Here is a 24,520-nt window from a genome sequence, read left to right as displayed (position 1 = left end):
TCTGTGGTGAGGGGCATAGGCAGAAGGGCAGTGAAACCCCTTGATGACATTATCCAAGGTGGTACTAGGAACAAAATTCTTAGGGTAACACACTGAGAGACCTGTTTCTCGGAACTTGGAGGTGGTAGTTGCTCTGCCCACGCCCTATCACTGGTCTGGGTGTGGGGTGTGGGTGGGTGGCTCCAGCACACGGCCCAGGTGGAGCTCCCGCAGCACCCTAGCTCACCGCCCCCCCCCCACCTCCAGCTCCACAGAAACCAGTGTTCCAGGCCGCCTCTCCCTCCCCAGGGCCTCACCCCAGGTAACTCTGCCCTGGTTTTGCCTCTTCCACAGAATCAGTTTCCAACCAACGGTATAGTATCAGTAGATGCTACAGATACAGTAGATACTAAGTGTGCAGGATTGTTCATCATTCCAAAAAGTCAGTCGCACAAAAGCATTCTAAAAGGAGCAAAGACAGCATGGTGGCTCCACAGGTGTGCGTTCACGTGCCCCCTTCCCAGCTCGGGCCTCGGCACCACGTTGCCTGCTTTGCCCCTCGTGGAGGACTGTGCCCTGTTACATTTGAAACCTGTCCTCTTCAGGATGAGCCAGCTTTGGAGGGAAGAACAGAGAAGGAAGCAGGAGAAATGTCATTAGTTTGGTCCTCCAGGTCACAGGGATCTGGGCATCTTTAAAGCCTGTCTTAGAATGAACTGCTTTTCTGGAACTACACTCCCCATGTGGCCCCCACCACGCCCCCAATTTTTATATTCCAGGAGTTTGGTATGAGGCTCACTGGGTTACCTGGACAGCAGGCCTCTGCCAGAGACATCCCTAGGAGGGCCATTGTGGCTCCCCGACTCTGCCCCATTTGGGTCACCTGTCCAGGAGCTTTCTTTCTTTTTTTTTTTTCTTTAGATCTTTATTGGAGTATCATGGCTTTACACTGGTGTGCCAGTTTCTGCTGTACAACAAAGTGAATCAGCTGTATTTATACAGATATCCCCAGATCCCCTCCCTCTTGAGCCTCCCTCTCACCCTCCCTATCCCACCCCTCCAGGTCATCACCAAGCATCGAGCTGATCTCTCTGTGTCCAGGAGCTTTCTATCCTAAGATCTTGGTGGAGCCACACACAGCTCACTCCATGCCAAGCACTTGGGAATTGACAATGAATTATCATTCTTCAAAGCTTATCCCTGTAAAAACTGGGTTATTTCCTCATAAGTAATACTCCTAGATTTTAAAATAACAGGAACTATTACTTCCCTTTCTTTGTGATACTAAGTTTCCAGGTTGCAAAGTGTGATCTTGATATTTTTATATGATTAAGTGAAGGATTTGCATATTCATTTAAAATACACCTTACAAGTCCTTATAAATACGCGTGGCAGTGGTGCACCCTGTCGATCACCATCATTCACTGCTGAGTGGCAGCAGCCACTTCCCTCTTCCTTGCTAACTTCTGTGCAGCTGTTGGGCAGCCACGTGCTTCCGAAGTGGCCTGGCTTCTCTCTGACCCAGAGCAGCCCAAATCAGTAATACTCATTGCCATTGATTTTTTTTCTTCAGCAGAGGGCATGTGGTGATTCAGTTTGGGCCAATAAGCTGTTAGGAATAATCTGATGGGAGGCTTGTAAGAAAGGTTTCTTCACGCTTTAAATGGGGAGAAAGTCCTTTTCTCTGTCTCTGGATGCAGTTTGCTGCAGCAGCCCCCTTGGGACATGAGGCAGCCAATGTAGGATGAGCAACAAGCTGCAGACAGCAGTCTGGAAAGACAGGAAGAACTGGGTTCTGGAGGGTGTTGCTGAACTGCTTGAATGAACCCACCATGGCCCTGCCCTACCTCTAGACTTCTTGTGATCCAAGACATTAAGTTTTTCTTGTTATTTAGTGTCCCTGGGGTCTGTTACTTATAACTGAAAGTATTTCCACTGGAACCATGGTCAGTGCTTGATTGTAGTTTAATCACAGGCTCTGACATTTAACTGAGGGCAAAAGTGAGACACCTTCTCTGGTACTGGGTTTGCTCGCATCTCCAGGCCCCATTTCTAACACACAGTCTGGGCAGTGCTCAATCACACTTGAGGGCTACCTCCACCTCTTCTATGCACAGGGTTTGCAGACTTGAAATTCAAACCCTTAACCTTGAAGAGGTCAACACCCCACTCCATCAGAGAGGCAGAAGGCAGGGGATCTAAGCCTAAATGGCCTGATTGAGAGAGTAGTTGATGTACGAGTAAGAAATGGGATGGAGAAACAATAAGGTTTCTTAGTTTAGAAGAATTTCAATATTCAAATGTTATAACATTATAATAATAAGCACCACAGATTAAGTACTGCGCTATATGCCAGGCTCCACACATTATCTTACCTAATTATCATGATTAGGCAAAGTAGATTATTATTCCCATTCTACAGTTATGGAAACCAGGGCTCAATAAGAAAAGTAAAATCCCCAGAGCCACCCAGCTAGACAGAGGCAGGCTAGGATGTGAATCAGATGTCTCACTCCCAGATCTGTGCTCTTTCTAAAAACACACTTCAAATCGTCATATAAATTGCATTGTGCTTTTCTCAGATTTTGAGTTGTGCATACTCTGCTTCCCTTTATTCCTTTTAATAAATCAAGAATTAAATGGATAATGTCGTAGACCTGTTGTATTGGGACAAAAAAAAAAAGATGTAGAGAGAGAAATAGGAGGAATTACACTGCATCTTCCAAACTAATTGTCATCAAAAATCTATGAAACAGGCCATTCACAGGAGATATAAAGTACTAACAAAGAGACAAAAGATGTTCAACTTCACTAGTAACCAAAAATATGCAAACTGAAACAATACAATGCTTTTTTTTTTTTTGCCTAGCAGATTAGCAGATAGTAAAAAGACTGATGATTTGATAATATTTGGTTTTGTTCAGGGTATAGGAAGGAGAAGCTTTAACTGTTGGTGAGAGAGTAAATTGATACTCCATTTAAATGGACAGCATTTTTACAATACCTGTCAAAATTTTAAATGTACGGTATCCTTTGACCTTGGTGATTCCACTCGGGAATTATTTGCAGAAGTTTAGAAGGATACAGACCCACATGGATGTTCGTTGAAGCATAATTAGCAAGCGCAAAATATTAGGAAAAAACCCAAATAACATCAACAGCACAATGGTATGTGCTTAATAAAGGAATATGATGTGATCTTTGATTAATGAAGTAGGTCATTCTTAGAGGCAGAAAAGGACACCTAGTGAGAAGCAAAATGCAGAACAATATATGTGGTATGATGCACTTTTTAAAGACCTGCATATGTGTGCATACACAAAGAAGGAAGGGAAAGAATGTTCGTTTACAATCTGGCAGCGGTCTGAGGCGCGGGGTGATCTGGAGAGAAAGGGGCAAACAGTCAAACTACTCCGCAGGTTAAAAACAAAACAAACAGGTATTTGGGGATTGTTCTCTGGCACCTAGAGGGAGCAGAGCAGTGGTTCTCCTGGTTACCCGGGGGCCGTCTCCATCGCAGAGACGCCGGCCTCTCCCAGCACGGAATGTACCAGAACCTGGGCTGGGGGTGGGGCCCAGCCTTGCTGGTACTTCCGGTCTCAGGTGCTTCTAATACGCAGCCAGGATGAGAATCACGTTCACACCCGGGAAAGCAGCTGAGGAGGAGAGGAGCGCGCGCACCACGGCCGGAGTCCGCGGAAGGCCGGAGCAGGTGAAAAATAGTTGTGGAGGGCTGGTCGTACGTTTCTAGAAACTGGGATATCTGATGATGGAATTAGATGCTTTGTCCTACTGTCTGTCTCCAACATGTTCTAACCTCTAGGGAGAATCTCCCACAAGCAGCAGTCTGCCCGAGTGCTGCCTTGGAGGGCGCGAGAGATGGCGAACTCTGGAGTCACAGCCAGAGGCTTTCAGAGGGACGTGTTGCAGTGGAGGGTCCTGCTCGGAGGAACGCTCTGCCAGGGTCCCGGGAGGTGCTGGGTGAGGGGCTGGTGGGCTTCCCACGCAGGCCGCTGAGGGAGCGGCTGCAGACCTTTTATAGGCACCGCACAGGAATGAGTGGGCGAAGCGGGGGACCTGGGGACATCCCAGGCGCTGCCAGACAGGGGCTTTTTGTGTGTGTGTGTTTGTTTTCAACTATTGTTTTCAGATTTTAAAATTGAAGAAATATGTGCACATGGTTTTTAAAAATCAGAGAGTCTGGAAAAGGGTGAAAACCAGAAGCTTTCTGCCGTACTCTCTCCTCTTCTCTCCCCTCCCAGTCTGCTTGGCACAACCCCAGAGCGGTCGTTTTAAATGCATTCTGCCCTTGTGGTGGTTCCCCAAATGCCAATACAACCAGTTCTGTGCTAGCTGACCGCCAGCTTTGTTAGAGACAGAGAAAGGCATCCCATCCTCAAGGTACTTTATGGACATCTACCAGAAAATTCTCTTAATAAGTAAACAAATCTACAGTGACGGTGCAATGGAGAGGGGCACCATGCACAATTGTCACAACTGAGTGTGGCAGCTCTGCAAGTCACTCTGTTTACCTACCAATCAATGTTAGATAGTTCCTGATAGATTTCTTGTTATAGGGGGTGAGAACTTAATTCACACCTCACGTCCCTCACCCCAGCTACCAACATGGTTCTATCACGGCTGGTTCTGATGATCTCTCCAGCTTCAAGGAGCACCCTTACACCTCCTCTAACTCCAAAAGTCACTGGTGCGCTCTCTTATGAGATGAGGATATTCACAGCCCTTCCTTCCTCCTCCCCTTCTACCTCCCAGTCTACATCAGCAGGGCCTGTGCTTTCGTGGTGACTAAGACAAGAGCATTAAAGTTATGTAACTGTAGTTAAGTCTCTCACGGTATGTCTAGGCGTCAAATCTAAAAACTGGAAACAGTAAATATGGATGTCAAACAGTTAACTGTACAACCAAGGACTGTGCCAGGATTGCATTTTACAAGCCCTGATGGAGTAGCACAACCTCTGTGCCGAAGAAGAATGTTGCTGTAGTGAAGTTTGGCATTTTCTCATTTTACTTGCTATGAAGTGCGTTTACTGTAACCTAATGTCTTCCACTGTCACGCTCATTCCACCTGTTCCATCACTTCCCCTAGTTTCCTGGGGGTTCCATGCTCCTGCATCTTCTTAGTCCCATCTGGACACAGCTGGGATCGTGCCCTCCTAGATGGACACACTGCTCTGCCAGATACCATGTTTTCTCTCTTTTGGGGGGCTCATTTCTTCTCTTTGCTGCAGCGCCTTCTTGAATAACTCCTTCAAGGTGCATGGGGGATGCATTTTCTGAGTCTTGTGTGTTAAGATGTCTATATTCAGCCTTCACACTTGACTAATAGTTTGGCTGGTTATAAAATTCTGGGTTAAAAATAATTTTCCCTCAAAACGGAAGGAATTTCTCCACAGGCTTTGGCCCCGAGTGGTACAGATGGGAAATCTGATGGCTGATTCTCTGGCAGCTGAGTATTGTTTTCATTTCATTCCCCACCCACTCCACCACGTGAAAAGTTCTAGAAACTTTTCCTTACCCTTGGTCATCTTAAATATCACAATGATGTATTTAGGATTTTTAAAAAGTTAGTCCTGCTCAGCCCTCAGTGGGCTCTCAGTCAGGAAACTTCAGCACTGAGACATTCTCAATAGTTACCTCCCCCGCTCCACACTTTTTTAGTCTCTTTATGGCGTTCTAATTAGTCAAGTTGCTGAACCTTCTGAATTGATCCTCCATGTCTCTTATATTTTCTCTTTTATAGTTTTAATACTTTCTTCCTGGATTCTTGAGGAAGAAATTCCATTAGAGTAACACTCCTGGCTCTCTCCATCCCCTTACTCATTTCTCCCCAGGGGAGGACAACTGACTTATCCAATTGGTGAGTTGAGAGGAAGGAGCAGGCCTTGTGTGCCTAGGTTCCTTTTCTTTGGGCATCTGCCATCCTGTGGAGAAGATGAGTTATGATCAGCTCCTGCCCTCCAGCAAGGGGCTCCCTGTAGGGCCCTGGTGCGCAGCCTGGGACAGGGTGAGTAAGTCTGCCCAGCTCCGGGTGGAGTAGAAGCTCCAAAGCTACATCCTCCAGTGCAGCCTTTTTTTTAGCCCTGCAACGGATGCTATTACTCCTTCTACCCACCTCCCGTGTCCATTTTTCAGTTGGCTTCAAACTCAAGTGGGAAAGAGAGGTGATGTTCATGGTTCTCCATTTGTCCTTTGGGCTTTTTTTTTTTTTACTCGCTGGGAGATTTCTTTGGCTTTCTCTTCCAAGTTTTCTCTCTTGTTCTCTAATTATTACTTTTTCAAAGCATCCATTCTTGTTGCTCATGGATGTTAACATCTTCTTGGATCTTCTTGGCTTTTAAAAAATTCTCTTCTCATCCCTGACTTACTGCTTTTTTTGTTGTTGTTGTTTTCTTTTATGCTTCTGAATTTAATCAAATATATGGTAATTCTTGGACAGTCTCTTCATATTTAAGGGTGAAGTCATAAAAAGGTACTTAGGAACTCTGGTTATACGGTGGCGCTTGTGGACCAGAGATTTGCTTTCTAGTGAGTAGGTAAGACACTGGCTATTCTGGAGACTCTAACTCCAGAAAGCCTGGAAGTTTCGATGCTAGACTTCCAGGAGTTCTGTTTCACCAGGGGTGAAGGGGAGGGGTAGGGTTCTTTATGCCACCAGTGGGTTTTTTATTTTAGTTAAACCCAATTTTCAGACATATGCTTCTCTCCAATGTTCATTTGTATCTGAAATTTTCTCAGGACATCTTGGTTTCCACATTGGCTCTTGGCTCATCTGCTTTTATTCTTCTAGACTGAGGCTTCTCCATCCTGCTTTATCAGTTACAGTTTCTTTATTCACTTTCCACTTTCCAGAAATTTGTTGAGTTCTCTCATTTCTTTGACCATTCTCTTTATTGTCAATTTAAGCCATTTTTATTCCATTACTATAACTTCAATGAGGTCTTAGGGAGGAAGAGGTGAAATAGTATATGTTCTGTCCACAGCCTTGAGTCCGACTGCACTTTGAAATGTTCTGGAAGGAGACAAGGATTGTGATGGGAGGAGATGTTCTCATTTTATGATATACACTTATGTACTGCTCAGTTTGTTACTTCTGTTTGTGTGAGTATGTTTTTATAACAGAAAGAACACAAGAAAGAGTCAATTACAGTGACTTGCTGTCTCTCTCTAGTGTGTGATGCTCAAAGCTCCTTCCAGAAACTTAGGCCATAGCCCATGACGCATTTAGGTCCTGCTTCCTATTTCATCTTAAATCTTTTCTAAAGGGTCTCTTGTACCACTTCTTTCTTTGATTCTTGACGTGGGCTGCTGTCAAAGTTCCATTTTCAATCTCCTTCCTAGGCTCCTCTTTGCGCAGTCTCACAGCGCTCGTGGCTTTTTATATCTCAAAGGTGGACAGCACAATTCCTCATCGACCCCCTCCCCTCACCATTTGCTTAATCCCATCAGTGTTTTCTCTGTGGCATCTCATCACTAAACCCTTGTTCATTTGACAGTGACTACTTTTAAAAAGATGAATAAATGTGACTGCTAAGGACAGCAGTACTCTTTTGGCATTTAGCCTCATAGAAACCATTTTTACCTTAATATATAACTTTTCTCAAAAAATCTTCAATAAGCTCATCGTTCCTTCAGTGCTAAAATCTTACTTAGTAGATTTTTGATGTCCCTTAAATCTTTATCTTGAGCATGTTAAGCCTTCAGGTCTGCAGAGGCTGTTTTCTACTCTTAGAATTTAAGAAACTTATAAATGTTAGTATCCTATACCACAGAAACAGAAGTCTGAATGTTTAAAAGAAAAGGGAGGAAGAGGGTATGGAAGAAGCAAGTATACGCATTTTGCAAACTAGAACAATTCTATTTTATATTTATCTGTCCCAACTGAAGGTCAGAGCATAACGGGACATAACATTATTAGGATCTGAGCATATGTTAAGCCATGCTGAGCACTTGATTTAAACACTTTTATTTAATCCACACAAGCTTTATATGCTTGTGTGGATTTCATCCCAGTTTTACAGATGAAGATATTGAGATACCTAGATGCTGAGGACCTTGCCCTGGGTCTCACAGGCAATGTAGCTGAGGCAGGATGTACTCGAAGCCTGGCTGACACCAGGCTGACACCTTAAATCACTCTGCCAGCCTTTCTCATGAACCCCTGGGGGTTCATGTTCTCTGGTTTCAGTGGCTGGGTTCTACAAAAGTTTTTATATTTAGTGTTTGCACATCAAATTAGTCCACAAAGAATGATTTTGACAGTTTTAAAGGCAAACTTCTCCCAAGGAGAGTGACATTTTAGTCTCTTAACTCAGCCTTTTTGGAGACAGCCCAAGCAATGCCAGGGTGCCTTTATAAGACTTCTTTGCAGATCATGAGAATTTTTCTTTTTTTGTAAGTACCTGCATTTTGCTAAGTTTATGATCCTTGTGTCATGCCATACTGATTCTCTATCAGAAAAAGGGCAGTCCAGCTTAAACCATGTGAAATCTATGCAAACTTAACTACTGACCTTGCCTTAGAAACCCTACTTAGCATATAAAGACCTAAAATAAATTCTGTGTTTCAACTAAATTATTGAGTTGAACTTGAGCATGTGAAGAAGTGTTAGTACTTCACTTTTTAGTTGAGTGAATGCCACAAAGCAACTACCATATTTCTGGTCCTATATCAGTTTTCCTGAGGGAAATACACATTAAAAACATATTATTTAATTTTCAGATGCTGGCTTAAAGCCAAGTACATTTATTAACAATTAAATCCTTCTGACAAGTCCACATCTCTACGAGTTACTGAAAACCAGACCAACCTATCTTTCAAACATACGTGCTCTGGAACTAGGAAAACAAGGAATATTTATTAGCAAACTGTGCAGTTGATTCGCTTATGCAGTCATTTATTAACTTAAATAAGACTGTGATTTCTTGAGCACTGTCATTCTTTAAAAACAGTGACTGTGGGTGGGCTTAGCTAAGAAATATATGGTGTGGAATTTATATTTGTGGAATTCAAGAACATTACCATTGACTAACCATATATATAATAATTCTTATTGACTAATGAGACCAGTCTAAAAAACATTTTCTATGAATAATAGAACTTTACCTGGAACTGTAACAATTTTGTTAAGAGTTACTCTCTGGTTTGGGACTTTAATTCTGGTTAGTTTTTGATTCATGCACGATAAAAGATTGGCAGTATCAAGAACATGCTATTTTGGGGTCCAACAAGACAGAGGTAAGGCTGGAAGAACTGATGTAATTTTTCAAAATGCTTTTAATTTTATGAACTGAGAAGACCAATCAGAATATAAAGTTGTACTGAGTGAAAGTTGTGCTTCATAAAGATGCTTAACATTGTTGAAGGGAGGATGAGGATGTACAGGAGGTTAAAGCAGTCTGGCTCTGTAATTCAGTTCAGTTTTATCACTTTCTACTGAAATTCCTTACTTTTTGAGAGTGATTTCTTTTTCATCATGCCCAGTTCTCTTGGTTCAGACCCATTATGTATTACTTATCTTAAGTGCCATCGCAAGATCTATTCTTGGAAGTCTTTATTAGGCCCAAGATTTACTTGCCTGTAAGGCTGTGCTTACATCTTGTACAATATCCATTTGTGTTGACTTTGGAGGTATTTCCTGTAGTCAGAACTTGGAAGTATCTGCTTTGTGCCAGCACCCCAGCGGGCCAAGCTCAGGAGCAGGCCCAGTGCTCCACAGCACTGACCTTGAGTGGTGCTGGATTGGGCAGGGCACAGAACTAGAAACTCTGGATCCTTTGTCCTCCAAAATTCTCACATATAAAATACAGGATATCTAAATATATATAAATATAAAATACAGGACGTTAAGTTTGAATTTTAGTTAGGAAATAAATCCAACTTGTTTCCTAATTCCAGCTACCCTGTTACAGACATTAGTCTCTTCGTATGCAAAATATGGATAATAATGGTACCTACCTCCTAGACTTGCTTAAAACCTGGTGTGTATGAATATATATTTTATTTTATGTAGCTATCCTTGTTAGGTAACCTGTCCAAGGTTATGCTCAAGTATTAGAACCAGTGTTCTGATTCCAGAGCCCCAGCCTCCATGTTGCCTCAAGTCAAGATGATGTCAATAGCTAAGAACCCCTAATGAGACAATAACAGTGTAAACATTACGTTAAAAATATAAATAGCACAGTTGCCATATGCTAATTTTTTATTACTAACCATCAGGAAGCTTACTATCTGTATCAGTTATATATACATATATATATATTTTTATATATATAGGTAATGCTGAAAATAAAATTCAGGGAGGTAGACATTTCTCATATGTTTCCTAGTGAGTCTATTGTTTAAAGTCATTCAAACCTATTACAGAAGATTTGAAGTTTGAAATCTGTCATTCTTTTAAAGTGGACTCTAGAGAAATTAACAATGCCTAAGAATGGAACTTAAGCATCTAATATCTCCCCCATTGTTCGATACCTTCCTATTGCTTAACAGTGGCATCCAAGTAGCACAGCATTTGAGGCTCTCCAGATCTGGCTGAGACTCCAGTTTGCAGCCTCAGCACCTATTAATTCTTTGTCATGAGCTCCATCCTAGTGCCCTTGTCATTTCTCAACTTTGATGTTCTTTCTGCTTCCCTATTTTTATCTTGGAGTCCCTTCATCCTGGAAAGCATTTTCCCTACCTTAGCCACAGGAAACCTTTATCTCCAGCTTCAACGCCCAGTTTTTTTATGACACAACCTCTCTGTCTTCAGCTAACCAGCCCTTTGGGTGATTTTTTTTTATTGTTATACCATCTAGCATAGCACTTGCCTCGCAATTCCATTTCACTTGTCTCCCTGACTAAAATTTAGTTTCTTATGGTCAAAACTGTGTCTTATTCTTTTATACACATGAATTAGTACCAAAAACAGTGCTTTTCCAAAATTTAGTCCAACAGCACATAGGAATAGTGCTCTTGAACTTACAGTGCCTTGTGTTGAAATTTTGGGAATCCACCAAGTAAGGCTGGGTTGCTTTGGGCATGCTCGTGGTGACTAGAAGTTATGTTTTTGGCATTTAAGACAAGGTTTTCCCTTTTATTAAAAAATAATACATATTCACTTTAGAAAACTTGTAAAATTAAAGACACAGGAAAAAATTAATCAGTAAACTACCTTCCAAGGGCAGCTGCCGCTGCTGCTGGGTTTTTGTTTGTTTTTTGGTTTTGGGTTTTTTTTAAAATACAGAAATACTGTGTGTTTATCTTTCTCAGAAATTCTCAACAGAGACAACATGGAAAGGTAGATACGGACACGGGGTGAACACAGTGGGTTTGAACCCCCAAGCCCAGCACTTCATAATTGTGTGACCGTGTGTGTTAGTCACTTGATTCCTCGAGGCCCAGTTTCTGCATCTGAAAAACAGAAATGCTAATAGTGTTTCTTATTTCTATAGGGTTTTTTAGAAGATCAAATTACAAAGGATTTTGACGGTCTCTTGTACACTCGCAAATGCCATATGCCTATTTTCTGTTAGTGTGTCAAACTGTACCAAAGATGAGTCTGTGGGTACGTGGAGAGATCAGATTGAATCCTAAATACCAGTTTAAACTAGATTTGTGCCTGACTCTGTACCGTGAGTTACGGATAACCTTCACGTCCCTAAGGGGGGAGGGGGACTAACTTTTACGGAGCACCTACTACATGCCAGGTTCTGTGCTTTTCACCTTACCCTTGTCTTCCCACAGCACCACGTAATCCTCTTCACACCTGAAAGAGCCTGAATTCAGTGATCTAAGCCACTGCTATTGCAGGGTTAAAATGAAGGTTGGTCTCGCTTCACATCCCGTGTTCCATCTTCACTATGGTAAGAAATACTTTTGGGGGGAAGTATTTTTATGGAATTCCTCTTATTCTTCTTATGGAAATAGCCAGTGATTGATGGAATTTGATTGAGTACATGGAATGTTTTGAGACGGATTCTCTTAGGAAAGGTAAAAGAAGTGATTATTTCATGTAGAAAAAATGGACTAATTTAAAAACTGTTTTCAAGATCCTGAAAGGAAACAAATGGTGGATATCGACCAAATACCTTTTGCTTGAAATTTACCTTAAACTGTGTTAAAATAGAACTTAGAAGTTTTCATAGCATGGCTTCCTTAGATCTAAAAAGAACTGATGAGAGAAGCTATGGAATGTCTTTTTTGATAAAATGTTTGTTTTAAACAAGGTAGATTTATCTTTTCAAGACATTAATAGTCCTATTTGGAGATAGAAAACTAGACTCAAGATGAGTTTCAAGAAAACATGAAGAAACATCATTACAAATTCATTTGAAGCTGTGATTAAAATAAAATGATATCACAGCACAGAAGATCTAAAATGATATTACAGTACTGAGACACATGAGGGTGCTCTAACCAGCTGCTATAATAAAGGAATTAAACTGCTCATATATTAGAGGAAAGTTAAGGCCTGTTGTGAATGGAAATGTTGAATTTTGATTTGTAGCGTTAGCTAAACAGAACAATCTTGGAATAGATGGCTTTTCTTTTAAAATGTATAGACCCTGCCCCTTCCACCCTTGCTTCCCCCCGCCCCCATTTTAAAAAGTAAAAGATTAGAAGATGTTCATATTGGACAGTTTGGGAAATACTGAAAAGCACAAAGAAGGGGGAAAAATGAACTGATGTTGCTATCAGCCTTGGAGGCTGGGGTTTTCTAGAGTCAGGCCAGTCAGAGGCTTAGCTCAGGAGGCCTGCCTTCAAACACAAGCCCAGCCTGTTCTCATTTTGATTCCACAGGCCTTCTGCTGGTACGAAGGGGGAGTAGAGGCTGGGGGTCTAATGACCGCAAGAGGAGAATTAGAGACGCATGTTTATCTCAATACATTTACTCTCATTAAAGTTCATATTCACTGACATCATGCATCTCCTTGAAAAAGTCTGCCCACCCACCATTAATTAAAGCCACATTTTAAAAAGTCAGTGTGTGCACTTTTATTCCAATCAAAAGTAGCCTCCTAAGTTTTGCAGAGTAGGCAGGAGAATATCTGAGGCCTGACAGCTGTTCACCTCTACACAGTGAGGAATCATGTGATTTACATTAAAAATCATGTTTATTCAGAGCCTGCAATATAATAGCTAAGATCTATTGTCTTGAAGAGTAGAAACATTCAATATCTAATGACCCATTAAGCAAAATTAACATTTATTTTGGTGAGTCAGCGTTATTTTGGATTCGGTGTATGACCATACGCTCTTATCTGTACAAATAGTCTGAGAGATCTTACTATATACTGTGCTTGAATAATTGAGCAGCATTCTTCCATCAAAGACACCACGCTTTATAACCTATACATGCGGTATCAATGTCAAAACAAAGGTCAATGCAAATATTTCCTTATCTAAACCATTGCACAAACAGTAATTACCAATAGTTGCAGGATTGCACAACTATAGTCTATATTCTTGGCAGTAGTCACTATAAGTTCATAAATTCATGAAAATTAGGAATGTTGATTTTCAAAGTTCAAGAAAGGTACTATTTGTAAACAGTTCAGGTCACACTCATCTTATTCTATGTGCTAAGCAAGACTTCGTTCCTTCCAGCTTCCTTTAAATGAGATCTGTTCCCTCTGTGAGTCTAGTAAAAGGGTTTTCATCCAAACAGATCTGCATTCTTTTCTATTCTTTTTCCTATTAAAGCCCCCCTGGGGACTTTTCAATTTTATGCTGATCTTTCTTTATATATTAATATCAAGCACATTTTTATTTTGTGTTGATAAAAGACAGATTATGGTTATCTCTTCTCATTGGCAATTAGATTATTTTAGAGTGGTTCTGACTCAACGTTTGATTAGCCCAACCAGTTTATGCTTTTTACACAAAGGCCTAACGTGTGGCATTCAGATTCCCTAGTTATTCTGGTCAAGCCAGCATCCCAGAGATGTGGACCTGAACACTGGCACTGAAATGGCTTAATCCTGTTGAAACCTGAATAAGTCCTGGCTTTGCATCTGATTCTCCATGTGACCTTGAGCACTAGAGGGTCTGTTTTCTCATCTAACAAATGGGTTAGGGAATGAATACTGGCCAGATACCCACAGCCCAAGAGGTTAGTCAGGACTAGAGGTTAAGGGGCTGAAGTGCCTCTTTGGGGCATGTCCTTCCCCTGGTCCACTTACGTATGTAGTACCAGAAACCCCAAGGTGAGGCTTTTAAAAGTGAAAGCAGGGTCTGGTTCTAAAAAGAGCTTCCCTGAATCTAGAAGAAGCCAACAAGCCATGCCTGGTGAGTTGCTTTCATTATAAGTTTGAGAGAAGATGTTCTGGGACTTGATACCCCTTAGATACAAGCATTCAGTGTCCCATTGGTATGTGGGATGCAACCCTATCCTCACCCACAGATGCCATCTTCTGACTAGATGATGCAGTATCCAGAGAGACCATAGACACTTGACTCTACACAATGCCAAAAGCATTGAGTGGACTCCTTCAGCTCAGCTGTGGGAGGGAAGGTAGAGTGCAGGTTGGGCTATTTCAACCCAGTTGGTGGTGGTATTTAGAACAGATAGCTCTGAGCTGGGGGACAGTGGGAAGTTGTGATGGTAGCATTTTAGCAACTCTAGGAAAGCTTAAGATAAGCTTGGCTTAAGTGATTTATAAGGCCATGCAGCCTACAAAACAAGTACCATTGCAGTCCATACCTTCCTGCCGGCTCTGTTGTTGTGAAGATTCATCAGGGCTCTGGCATCCTTTCCTTTCCTTTCCTTGGCGTCCACAAACGCTCTGGCAAACTTGATCCCATAGTCAATGTTATCACTGCAGCCTCCCCAGTCGAAAGTGCCCTTGCTGTCCTTGGCGGTTCCCTTCTTCTTTGGGTCACAGGAACAGGATTTTAATTCTCCTTGGCTACAGGCCCTGGTGATGGCAAATACAACTCCAGCTGAGGAGATGGCGTAAACAAAGGCAGATTCCCGGCTACCTGTAACAAAAACGCTTTTCTTAAAAGTAGTCTGGAATTGCTCGTTCTGAATAACTTTCACATGATGGCTGTTTAATACTTGTTCTGCCTGACATACTCTGCCACTAGACAAAGCATGCTTGAAGAATTCTTTCCTAGAGTCAAGGCTCGCTCTCGAATGTGAATCATCGCACTTAATACCAGCTTTTATCAATTTGGATAACTGTTTGACAGCTATCCTTAAAGTAAATAGAGTATAAAAGAAAATGCAGCAAAAGTATGCCCTGCCCAGTTCCTGGCTTCACATTAGTCTCATACATGTGCTTGCTTTAATCTAGAATCCCACATGTCCCAGAAGAGAGGAGCAGAGCATCTCAGGCCTTTGGTTCCTCTTGTGTAACATCCTGTCTGAATTCTACAGTTCTCATTCCATAACATATTTTGGTATCCATGCTACTACAGCTCTCCTTGAAAAAACCAGACCTCCAGGCATCATTGAGGACACTGGTATACATGTAAATGATTGCTACTGAAATACTGAATTCGAAGTAATCTAGGAGCTGAGGTAGGAAGACAATTCACAGCAGTAACCAGCCCCTCTGGTTAACCCTGGAGAGCTTTGGCCTGGCATCAACTTTCACAAGTAACAGAGAAATTGTTGAAGGCAATATGCAATATCCTTGAGTTACATACTATGTCTAACTATTAAGGTGAATTTACTTTCTTTTGGAACACCTGCACTAATCACCGGTATTGGGTAAAAGACAGTGAAAAGCTTTTCTTTGGTTTTTCTGGAAGGAAACAAATTTACCGCCTATAATTAGACCTGGGCAAGACCCCTTTGGGGTGCTTTCTTAGAATTGTTCTTTATTAGAGCACAGGCTACTTTCACTTACAAGCTGAAAGGTACATATTTCAGTGCAATAACTACATTAAATTATTTTAATAATCTGTAGTAACTCATAACACGGTGTTGTGCTATAGTGACAGATATAAGGCTCTTTAGGGTCTGTGTGCACCTCATTTTTCAAGTGGAGCTGTATTTCATTGTTATTAGCATGCCTTTTTATTCATGGTTGCTGCAGCAAATATATTAACAATCAAAATAGAAGCTGAACAAGCTAATGCCAATGCAAGGCAGCAAATGGAGAGCATTTGGTGATTCAGTATGTCAAGACGAGTGTGACTTTTTGAACCACACAGCTGGGAGAACAAACCACCTTTTCGCATCGAAGCCCTGCTTGTTTCCGTTTGTCATTCAGTGCTAAAATTTATTATACGTCCCTTGCAATATTGGCTCTGCTAGTCTCATTATTAAAAATCAGGAAAACGTATTTACACCATATAAATGGCACTTACCTCAGCCTTCAAAAAATATCTCCCTCGAAACCTCTAACCATCCAAAAAAAGGGAATCAATCATGCCTTGAAGTTAGGTAAAATCAATTATATGAATATTTGCCATAGGTAGCAGGTAGTGCTCTCCAGAGAGAAATGTGATGGTTGTGGGAGCTGTTTTAGAATTCCAGATTATAAGGATCACAGATGATTTTCTAAGTGGAATTGAGATGTTTTGTAAAAGACGGTGACTAATAGATGCAAATGTGGCTTAATCTCTGCTAGTGGCTTTCAGATAGATAAAAATTTTTATTTTACCCATTTACCATTTAGGAAAATACCTTGTCCTTAGTCATCCCATTGATGTGCTAAAGCCTGTTTTTGGATTCTGAGTTCAGTGCCCACATTTAGAGATATCACATCGGGGGGAAATTCCCAAATGCATAATATATTTCGCACTCGTCTTATTTTTTAAGGAGAAAGAAGAGAAACTTTATGAGGTGATCTTTTAGGGGAAAGCTGTGGAAGATGCAGATGATAGAATGTCAGTGACCAGACAGTATTTTGAAGGTTAGTACAAGGATAAATTGTCTCAGCACAGAATGCATCCTGGCCTAACTCGCAAACAACTATATTGACTTGTTGGCTGAAAGAAAAAAAAAAATCACTTAAAAAATCTGCTACATTTCAGAAATAATTTCCAAAGCAAAACCATCACCTTTCTAAATATTTGCCACTTATTATTCAAACACATTACTAAATAGCAAGATATTTGTTTATTTAAATAAAAAATTAGCACATGGAATGTCTTCATTTTACCTCCAGATGTTTTGGTATCATGTAGATATGGCCTTAAGATGTTTTCAGTTAAGTGTCTTAGATGAATCACTAAAATGCTATGTGCAAAATAGTAGCACATTTCAAGAGTTGGCTTTGTAACAAAACAAATTTTGATCTTGGGCCTCTTCTTAGAAAAACTGATTCTTTTTAAAGCCATTGCAGTATGAGACAAAATCCAAATCGAAATCGTGATAGTTAGACTTCCTGATGTGTTACTATTGAAGTTTCTCTAATTTGGGGCTTGAAATAAGTCAAGCAATGTTTACTAAGGCTGACACAGGCAGCAGGGAGGGCAAAACACTAGAAGCTAGGCTTTCTGGAAGGTTATAGTTGTTCAACTCTTTATTTTAAATGTTTGTCTTAAAAATATATATATGTGTGTGTGTGTGTGTGTGTGTATATACACATACATATAAAACAAGGATAAAACCTAATCACCTTTTTGTTTAAGGCTTATTATAGGATTCTGGAAGTATATGCAAATTCTTGCAGGATTATTTTCGAGTTTACTAGTTTTGTCTTTACATTCCCCTGCCCGTGTCTGGTGACAGTCAGTTGTATGAGCAAATTACGAAAGTTCGTAAAAATCGTTCTGTCTTACTCTTACTCTCTGAAGCAAAAGAGGCAAATGTTCTCCATTCTCCTCTGTGACCACAGGATATGTTAGTAACTTTTATGTTCTCCTTATATATGGTACTGCTCTTTGGCTTTCCTATTCATCTATGAGGACATTTAGGTTTCCGAAGGAGGAGTTCTTTACAACTCTAAGATGTGAATTTTCCTCCAAGCAATTAATTGTAAAACTCTTTGGATAGCTTCATTGGAATTTCGTGATTATTTCCAGGATAAGCTACCTTAGGCCAAATTCAGCCTTCCCATAACCAACACAAAATCATCACTGACAGTCACAGGAGTTTACGTAAACGTCCAGGAAGAAATCTGGCCTTCTGTGAAGATTGGAAAGAAATTGTGTAGCATGAGTGTTTTAAGTTTTGAGTACTTTGGCAAAGCATTCAGCTTCATCTGAAAGAAAGCTGAAGGAAGTACAGTTATAATCTCTAATTTACCTGACGCCTTACACTAAGTCAAACTTGTTCTGCTTTCTCTATTTATAACCTTTTCCCTCTCAGGCACTCTATAGCTCCGAAGAAACAAACATTGCCAAGATTAAGTTAGAGTATTTTATGAATGAATCTCCAGTTTTGGCAGATATACTATCTTTAGAATTAGTGGTCAAACTTGCTTCCTTTGATTTGTGATCTAAAGGTTTTTGGGTTTTTTTTCCCCCCAATACAGAGACATCTTAATGGGTTTTCATAGACAGACTCAATAGGTGATCATTTTATAAGTAAGAAGTACACTTAATTTGTAATCATTGGAAAATGGCTGTGAGAACTTTGAAAAGGAAAAATCCTGATACATCTTAAACACCAAGAGCCTGTACATAATATATGCAAAGATTTATTGTGCCAGATATTTGCAAACTCTCTTTGACAAGGTCTAGCACTTTAATTGATGCACTGGTGAGCTAATCTAGGTGAAATCTTAAAATTCCATGTAGTTGAAATTTATTATTATCCTTTCAAAAATTTTGCGATGTCATATCGAAACTCCAAAAGGAATGCAGAAGAGTATAGTTCTTAAACTAGAGAATAAAATTGCAGAATATCACAGTAAATTAACTTTAGGGATACACTAAGAGTGAGAGTACTACGCCCTTGGGGGATTTTAGAGACATTCAGTTATGCATTTGGCCTCATAAAACCCTAGGGCTGTGATGATTACATGATAGAAACACCCTCTGTTAAGCATTACCAAGTGCACAGCCCAAATGATTTTCTTAGGAATAGGGGGAGGTGGGGTGGGCAAAAACAAGTGGAAAGTTTCCTGTTTCTGGGGTTCACACACAAACTGTTGTGTTTTCAGTCAAATTTCCCAATAGCAAATGGGACGTGCTACTTCTTAGAGAAATGCTGCGAAGGCCAGCTTAAGAGATGGGTACTTTTGGAGAATTAGGTCTGATTTTTAGTTAATTTTCTCTGATTATGTACAAGCTAGTGAGCTACTTTCCATATTTGGAACTTTTAAGAAGTTTATTATGTAATTAGATAATGCTCAATGTGCTTTCTAAAAAAAAAGAAAAGGAAGAAACCACAGGCATACTCCATTTTATTGTACTTTATTGTGCTTCACAGATATTGTGTTTTTTATAAACTGAAGCTTTGTGGCAACCCTGCATTGTGAGAGGATGGTTAGAATTTTTTTGCAATAAAGTATTTTTAAATTAAGGTATGTACATTGTTTTTTCAACAGTTAATAACTACAGCATAGTATAAACCTAACTTGCATATGCATTGGGAATCCAAAAAAAATCGTGTAACTTGCTTTATGGTGGTGGTCTGCAACCAAACCTGCAATATCTCTGAGGTCTACCTCTATGTATTCATGGTTCCTACCCTCCATAAATATCCTTCTGCCTAAAATGTATCTGGAGAATAGGCACTCGCTCCAAGTTCATCTGTTCATTCATTCAACCGTTCAATGAATGAGTGATGCCTGCAACACACGAGGTACCAAGTAAGATGAGGGAAGGCAAGTGAATCCTTGCCTTATGGCATTTACAGTTTACTGAAAAAAATGTTTAATTTAGAAACAGAGAGCCCCAAAGCTGAGTAACTGAATGGGAGGTCAAAGGTGTCAAGCAGAGATTTGTCTCTGCTTCTTAATAAAACTGACTTGTTATTGTAATAATGACCATCTATGGCCAATAAAAGATTTGGGCATTCTATTCCAATCTTCTGCTTAAATCCTTCTGGAAGATTCAAGTCACAGAAAGAAGAGTTAAAAAGTCAAAAGCTCTGTGCTGCTGCTTCCTTTCTCCTAGAGACAAAATCTGAACCTGGAGGGATAGGCAGGGTTGCGACATGACAGGGATGGACAAAGCTGAGAATAAAAAGACACCAGCCTGGGGCACTACATCCTGACCCTACATCCTCCAGAACTTTAGACAAGTTTATTGATTTCTCAAGTCCTGTGAAACAGGAACAATGCCACCCAACAGAAAAAGCTTCTGACTGAACAGAATGCAGGACAAGATGAGCAGGGACTTTGAAGACCAAATAAGGGTGTGTGTATGTGAGGGTAGAGCCCATGAGCTGTGCAAAGGCAGGAGACTTACTTCGAAGCAGGACCCTGCCGAAGAGGCTGTGATCTCTGTCCAGGGTATTGCAGTTCCAGCGGTGCTGGCGGAACTGGTGCTGGCACTCTGCTGTCCACTCGGCCACGCCCAGGCCGATGGCACGCATCACGTCCGGGTGTCGGTGGCACAGCTGCCGCTGGCGGCTCACCAGGCCTGGCACATTGTCACACATCACCCTGGAGGAGCCACCTGTAGCTCTCATGTACCTGAGAGGGACCAACACGGGGGAGAGCATTGAGGCCTGGCATGGTGTTTCCCGGGAGAGGGAAGAGTTCAAAACAGCATTTCAAATATGAAGTCTTTATCCTTTGGGGGGATATTAGAAAGCAAAGGTTATTTAACTTTAGTTCACTGGAGAAGCAGCACAGCAGGCATGGTGAGTGATCTGGTAGAATCCACCCCAAAACAGAGTGCTGATTGTTTCTTGGACATGAAGCCAAGGCCACCAGATAATGCCCTGGGCAGGGTGGGAGAGGCAAGGTCTGCAGTTGGGGAACGGGATGAGGGGGCAAGTGGCAACATATTTTTGGAAGACTTCTTCCAAGAAGGCTCTGATCTCAATACACAATGTGTCTGGACTTGGCTTTGGAGGAAGCTGACCTTTAGAAGCTCCTCACTCCCATTTATTTGATCTAATGTTTAAGTGTCTGAAACTGTCTGTATCTGTCTAATCAACACCTGCTGGTATCTGATGCTATACTCTCTGCACAGACATGCCATTCTTTTCCTACTAAAAAATCCATTAAATATTTCCATTTTCCAGCTCCTTTTGGCTTTTATAGAGAACCTTTGGAAAAAAATCTTTCTATTGTTATTAAGGACACTAAATGTTTGGAAGAATCAAACAGTGTTATAGCTCCATAAAGTACTTTTGAAAAGAAACTTTAACAAAAAATTACATCATCATTTCTACCCAGATGTTCTCTATTAGTTGTGAAATGTTTAGAAAGGTACCTTTTATATAACCCAAGCTGCCATAGGTGTCTTTTGAAGCGATCAAACAAGGAGAATGTCTTTTTCTTGTATTTTCATTATTTTATATGATCATAAAATCGTTACAGCTGTGACTCCCCAAAAATATATTTAAATGACAGCTGAGAGACAATGTGACAAAAAGCCTGGGCAATAAATAATGTTTATACACCCATGGAAACAGAAATAGTCATTTTATTGAAAAATGGTCACTCTGATAAATCAATCTTTGATCCTGTGTCAGCAATGTCAAGGGTAAACGCCTTTCTGTTCAAAGAGGCTTAGGAAGGAATTGAACCCCTCTTCCCATGGATGCTTTGCCTTGCTCCTTTGAAGAACCCGTGTCTTCCTAAAGTTCCCTGCTCTAGTCTTTATTTTGGCTGAGACGCCTCGCTTTTGCCAGATTCTGTAAAAAAAAACAAAACAAAAGAAACCCCAGCACATCATAACAGATAACAGGTCTTTCTGAATCAGTGTTTTAAGTATCAGTTTGGAAGTTTTTAGGTGCAAGAACGTTAAAGAGCTCTCAACTCTACCCTATCTCAAGATCAGAAGGAGATGCAGAAGAGTTTCTGGGTGGGGAGAGCCTCTCCCTTTGGAACTTTTAAGGATGCCAAGACCTGTTACATTTTAACATCCCTTCACTATGCAGAATAAATCGAAGATCAACGTATAAAGGACAGCAGCAAAGTTACTCTTTGGGGTGACTGTGGTTTCCAACGGGGGAACATCTTAGGGCCCCCGGCCTCTGGAGCTTCACATTAAGGCGGTTGTCTCTACCTGCAGGCAGCAAAATGTTCTTCCGCCCCACTGGGGTGAAGCATTAGGAATGTGGAAGGACGGGAAATAATGCAAAATCGCACGCTTTGGGTTCTGCAGCTCCTGCCCGCCTGAATTGGTCCGTGGGTTTTTATCTTGAGGGTTTTGGGGGGGGGGGAGGGGGAACGGGGGGACGATTGTAGTTTTGGAGAGTTCAGCACACACACACACGCGCGCGCGCGCGCTCGCCAGCATACACACTCGTGTCTGTGCTAGTATAGCTAGAGACCCGGCTAGCGCTTGTCTCAAAGACCCCTATTTTGCTGTCGCTCAGCTGCATCCAAATAAACCGAACATCGGAGCTCTCAGTTGAGGGGGAATGTGTGTGTGTGGTGGGGGGCTGGGGGGCGGGGGGGCGGGGGAGGGTTGGAGTTGTCAAACTTGGAATGGTCTTCCAAGGAAAAGCGAAGGGGCGATAGGAGAGGACAGCAGCTGGGGTTCGGGTCCGAATCCGTGACTGCCGCGGCCGCGGGGAAGCGCCGCCGGGCAGGGTCTGTGTGGCCACTGCGGTCTGCACTCCCTCTCCAAAATCCCCTGGCGCCCGTGCGCGTGGACTTACCACCATGAAGAGCTGACCTCAGGGCTGAGCCAGGTCAAGAGCAGAGGGAGCCAGAGCCAGATTCCACCGAGACAGGCGTTCATATTAACCCCCTTGCGTCCGCATCAGGTCAGACTCCGTGTGCGGGCGCCATGCGTGCCCGGAGCAGAAGCGCTCAGCGCCGGGAGCGCCTCGTCACGGCCGCCGGCGCCTCGCCGCGCCCCCGCCCCCCGCTCGCGTCTGCGGCGAGTGGCGAGACTCGCTGATAAAGTTTCAAGCGACCAGCGGGGCGAGCGATAAAGGCCAGCCGGGGCCGCCTCGCCCACAGCCAATTCCCCAGGCGCGGCGAGCGCGGGCTGCCGGCGAGCTCTGCGCGCCTCCCGCGCGCCCCGGTCCCTTCAGCTCCCCGCCCGCTCAGGCGCAGCCAAGGGAGGGGGCGCTGCGCCGGGTAGGGTGGCGGGGGGTGGGGGTGGGGGCCGCGGGGTTTTATATAAGGGTGGATGAAATGATGGCAAGAAAGGTCTGTGGGTGAGGTGAGGCGGGGAGGGAGAAACACCTCTCCGTGGCCTTGAGCACCCGCGGAGGCCGGCACCTTTCGGGAAGCTCCGGGCCAAAGAGCATCAGTGGGTCCCCCGCCACAGGACCGAGCGCTCTGGATAGGCGAGGCTACCCTCCAGCAACCGAAGTCCCCAGGCGGACAATGTGGGGAAGCGAGGGAGAGGATAGGAAGATAGCTGTGTACAGGAGGCAAGAATCCAAAGATGATTTTCAACTCAGTCCTCCGCTTCTCTCCCTAACACCGAGAGGAAAAGCAAGCACTTGTAAATCTGGAGCTAAGCAGGGCAGGGTTGGGGAGGGAGGGGCCAGGCCTCAGGGAAATGAAGACCTGTGGCCTTGATTCCTCCGTGCTGGGCTTATATACGGAGCTCGCAGGGAGGGGAACCGGGAAGGTCCCTGACCCTCCAGACCTCACCCACGCGTCCCCGGTCAGAGCGTCTGGGGAAGATGCGGTTTTTACGCACACCCAGCTCCTCCCCGGCGCTGTAGGGCGCAAAAGATCATGCAGGGAGGAACTGAGGCAGTAGGAGCCCGCCGAGGGTCCGCGCCCTAGCAACTCTTGCCGCCTGGGCGCTCAGTCTTTGCGCCTTGCAGAGGTAAAGGGACCATCGGTCCCGATCTGGGCCCCCTCAGGGCCAAAAGAGAGAGGCTTGAGCCCGCGGGTGGAGCATCTTGAGCAGCAACTGGCTTGTAGCCCCGCCGTTTATCACCGGAAAGGAAGGAAGACCGGGAACTCGTGGCGGCCGTGAACTGTTCCATTGCTCTTTTCCTGGGGCGGAGGGACCCGCCGCCCGCCGGCGGAGCGTGCCTTGGGGAATGGGGAATGTGTTGCGTGTTGGGGGTGGGGTGGGCGCTGCATTGTTCGCAGGGCGTGGAGGGGTGGCCGTCCAGATAGGAAGGACGGGTCCTCCCCCCCCCGTCCCCCCCTCCTACAGCCGGGACTGGCCGGAGCATCAGCCCTCGCTGGGCGCGAGCGCGGTGAGAAACTGGACGGGATGAATCTCAAAAACGCCAAAAACCTGAAAGATGCTGTCATCGCCACCCCCTTTTCCCCCCCGCTGGTCCCTGGCAGGTCCGGCCCCTCCCAGGCTGACCCAGATACATCCCCGTTCGGGTCCGGAAAGGGAGGGGAGGGAAACAAGCACCGCGCCACCCACGACTCGGGAAGAGCAGGGCTCCGCGCCAGGGCCGCTCCGTATCGCTGGGCCGCGACCCAGGGGAAGTTCTGATCCGTCTGTGCCGGGAGGGAGGGAGGGGCAGGGGAGGTGGGGGCTGTGTTTCTGCTCACAGTGTGTGCACAAGCCGGTGTGTGTGCGT

At 43.2% G+C, this 24,520-nt stretch overlaps 1 protein-coding gene across 1 annotated transcript in view; it reads right to left on the bottom strand.

The window, feature by feature from the left end:
* WNT2 (Wnt family member 2) overlaps positions 1-23,049 on the bottom strand; it is a 43,122-nt gene extending 20,073 nt beyond the window's left edge. Inside the window, exons 1-3 of the mRNA XM_057733662.1 lie at positions 22,667-23,049; positions 20,296-20,522; positions 14,684-14,961 (exon numbers count right to left, since the gene is read on the bottom strand). Of these exons, the coding sequence (XP_057589645.1) occupies positions 14,684-14,961; positions 20,296-20,522; positions 22,667-22,749 (588 nt within the window). The 5' untranslated portion in view covers positions 22,750-23,049. The remainder of the gene's footprint in view (positions 1-14,683; positions 14,962-20,295; positions 20,523-22,666) is intronic.
* Positions 23,050-24,520: the final 1,471 nt, after the last annotated feature.

The sequence above is a fragment of the Hippopotamus amphibius genome, chromosome 4 (genome assembly GCF_030028045.1).
Source record: "Hippopotamus amphibius kiboko isolate mHipAmp2 chromosome 4, mHipAmp2.hap2, whole genome shotgun sequence".
Lineage (NCBI taxonomy): Eukaryota > Metazoa > Chordata > Mammalia > Artiodactyla > Hippopotamidae > Hippopotamus > Hippopotamus amphibius.
Note: the sequence above shows the minus strand (reverse complement) of the source record. Positions and strands in the feature narration are given on the sequence as shown.